The sequence below is a fragment of the Meleagris gallopavo genome, chromosome 12 (assembly GCF_000146605.3).
Source record: "Meleagris gallopavo isolate NT-WF06-2002-E0010 breed Aviagen turkey brand Nicholas breeding stock chromosome 12, Turkey_5.1, whole genome shotgun sequence".
In the NCBI taxonomy this organism is placed as follows: Eukaryota; Metazoa; Chordata; class Aves; order Galliformes; family Phasianidae; genus Meleagris; species Meleagris gallopavo.
The window spans coordinates 2,491,730-2,491,959 of record NC_015022.2 but is presented as its reverse complement, the minus strand read 5'-3'; the positions used below and the strand labels follow the sequence as shown (position 1 = coordinate 2,491,959).

General features: G+C 66.1%; 1 protein-coding gene across 1 annotated transcript in view; it reads right to left on the bottom strand.

The window, feature by feature from the left end:
- LOC104912806 (unconventional myosin-Vc-like) overlaps positions 1-109 on the bottom strand; it is a 14,085-nt gene extending 13,976 nt beyond the window's left edge. The window contains exon 1 of the mRNA XM_010717357.3: positions 5-109. Coding sequence (XP_010715659.1) covers positions 5-109 — 105 coding nt within the window. The remainder of the gene's footprint in view (positions 1-4) is intronic.
- Positions 110-230: the final 121 nt, after the last annotated feature.

Here is a 230-nt window from a genome sequence, read left to right as displayed (position 1 = left end):
CCACGTCGTGCAGCTTGGCCCGCTCCTCCTCCAGCTTGCCCTTCAGGCTCTCCGCCTCGTTCTTCAGCGAAGCCAACGTCTCGTTCTCGTGCAGCCCCTCGGTTGCCATCTTTGCAAAGGAAGCGGCGAGAGACAGATGAGAGGGAGGGAGGAGGAGTTTGCTGCCTGGCTCTCAGGGATGCTCGGAGGCTCCTGCTGCCTCAGCAACGCGCCGGGGCCGGGCCCCCCCC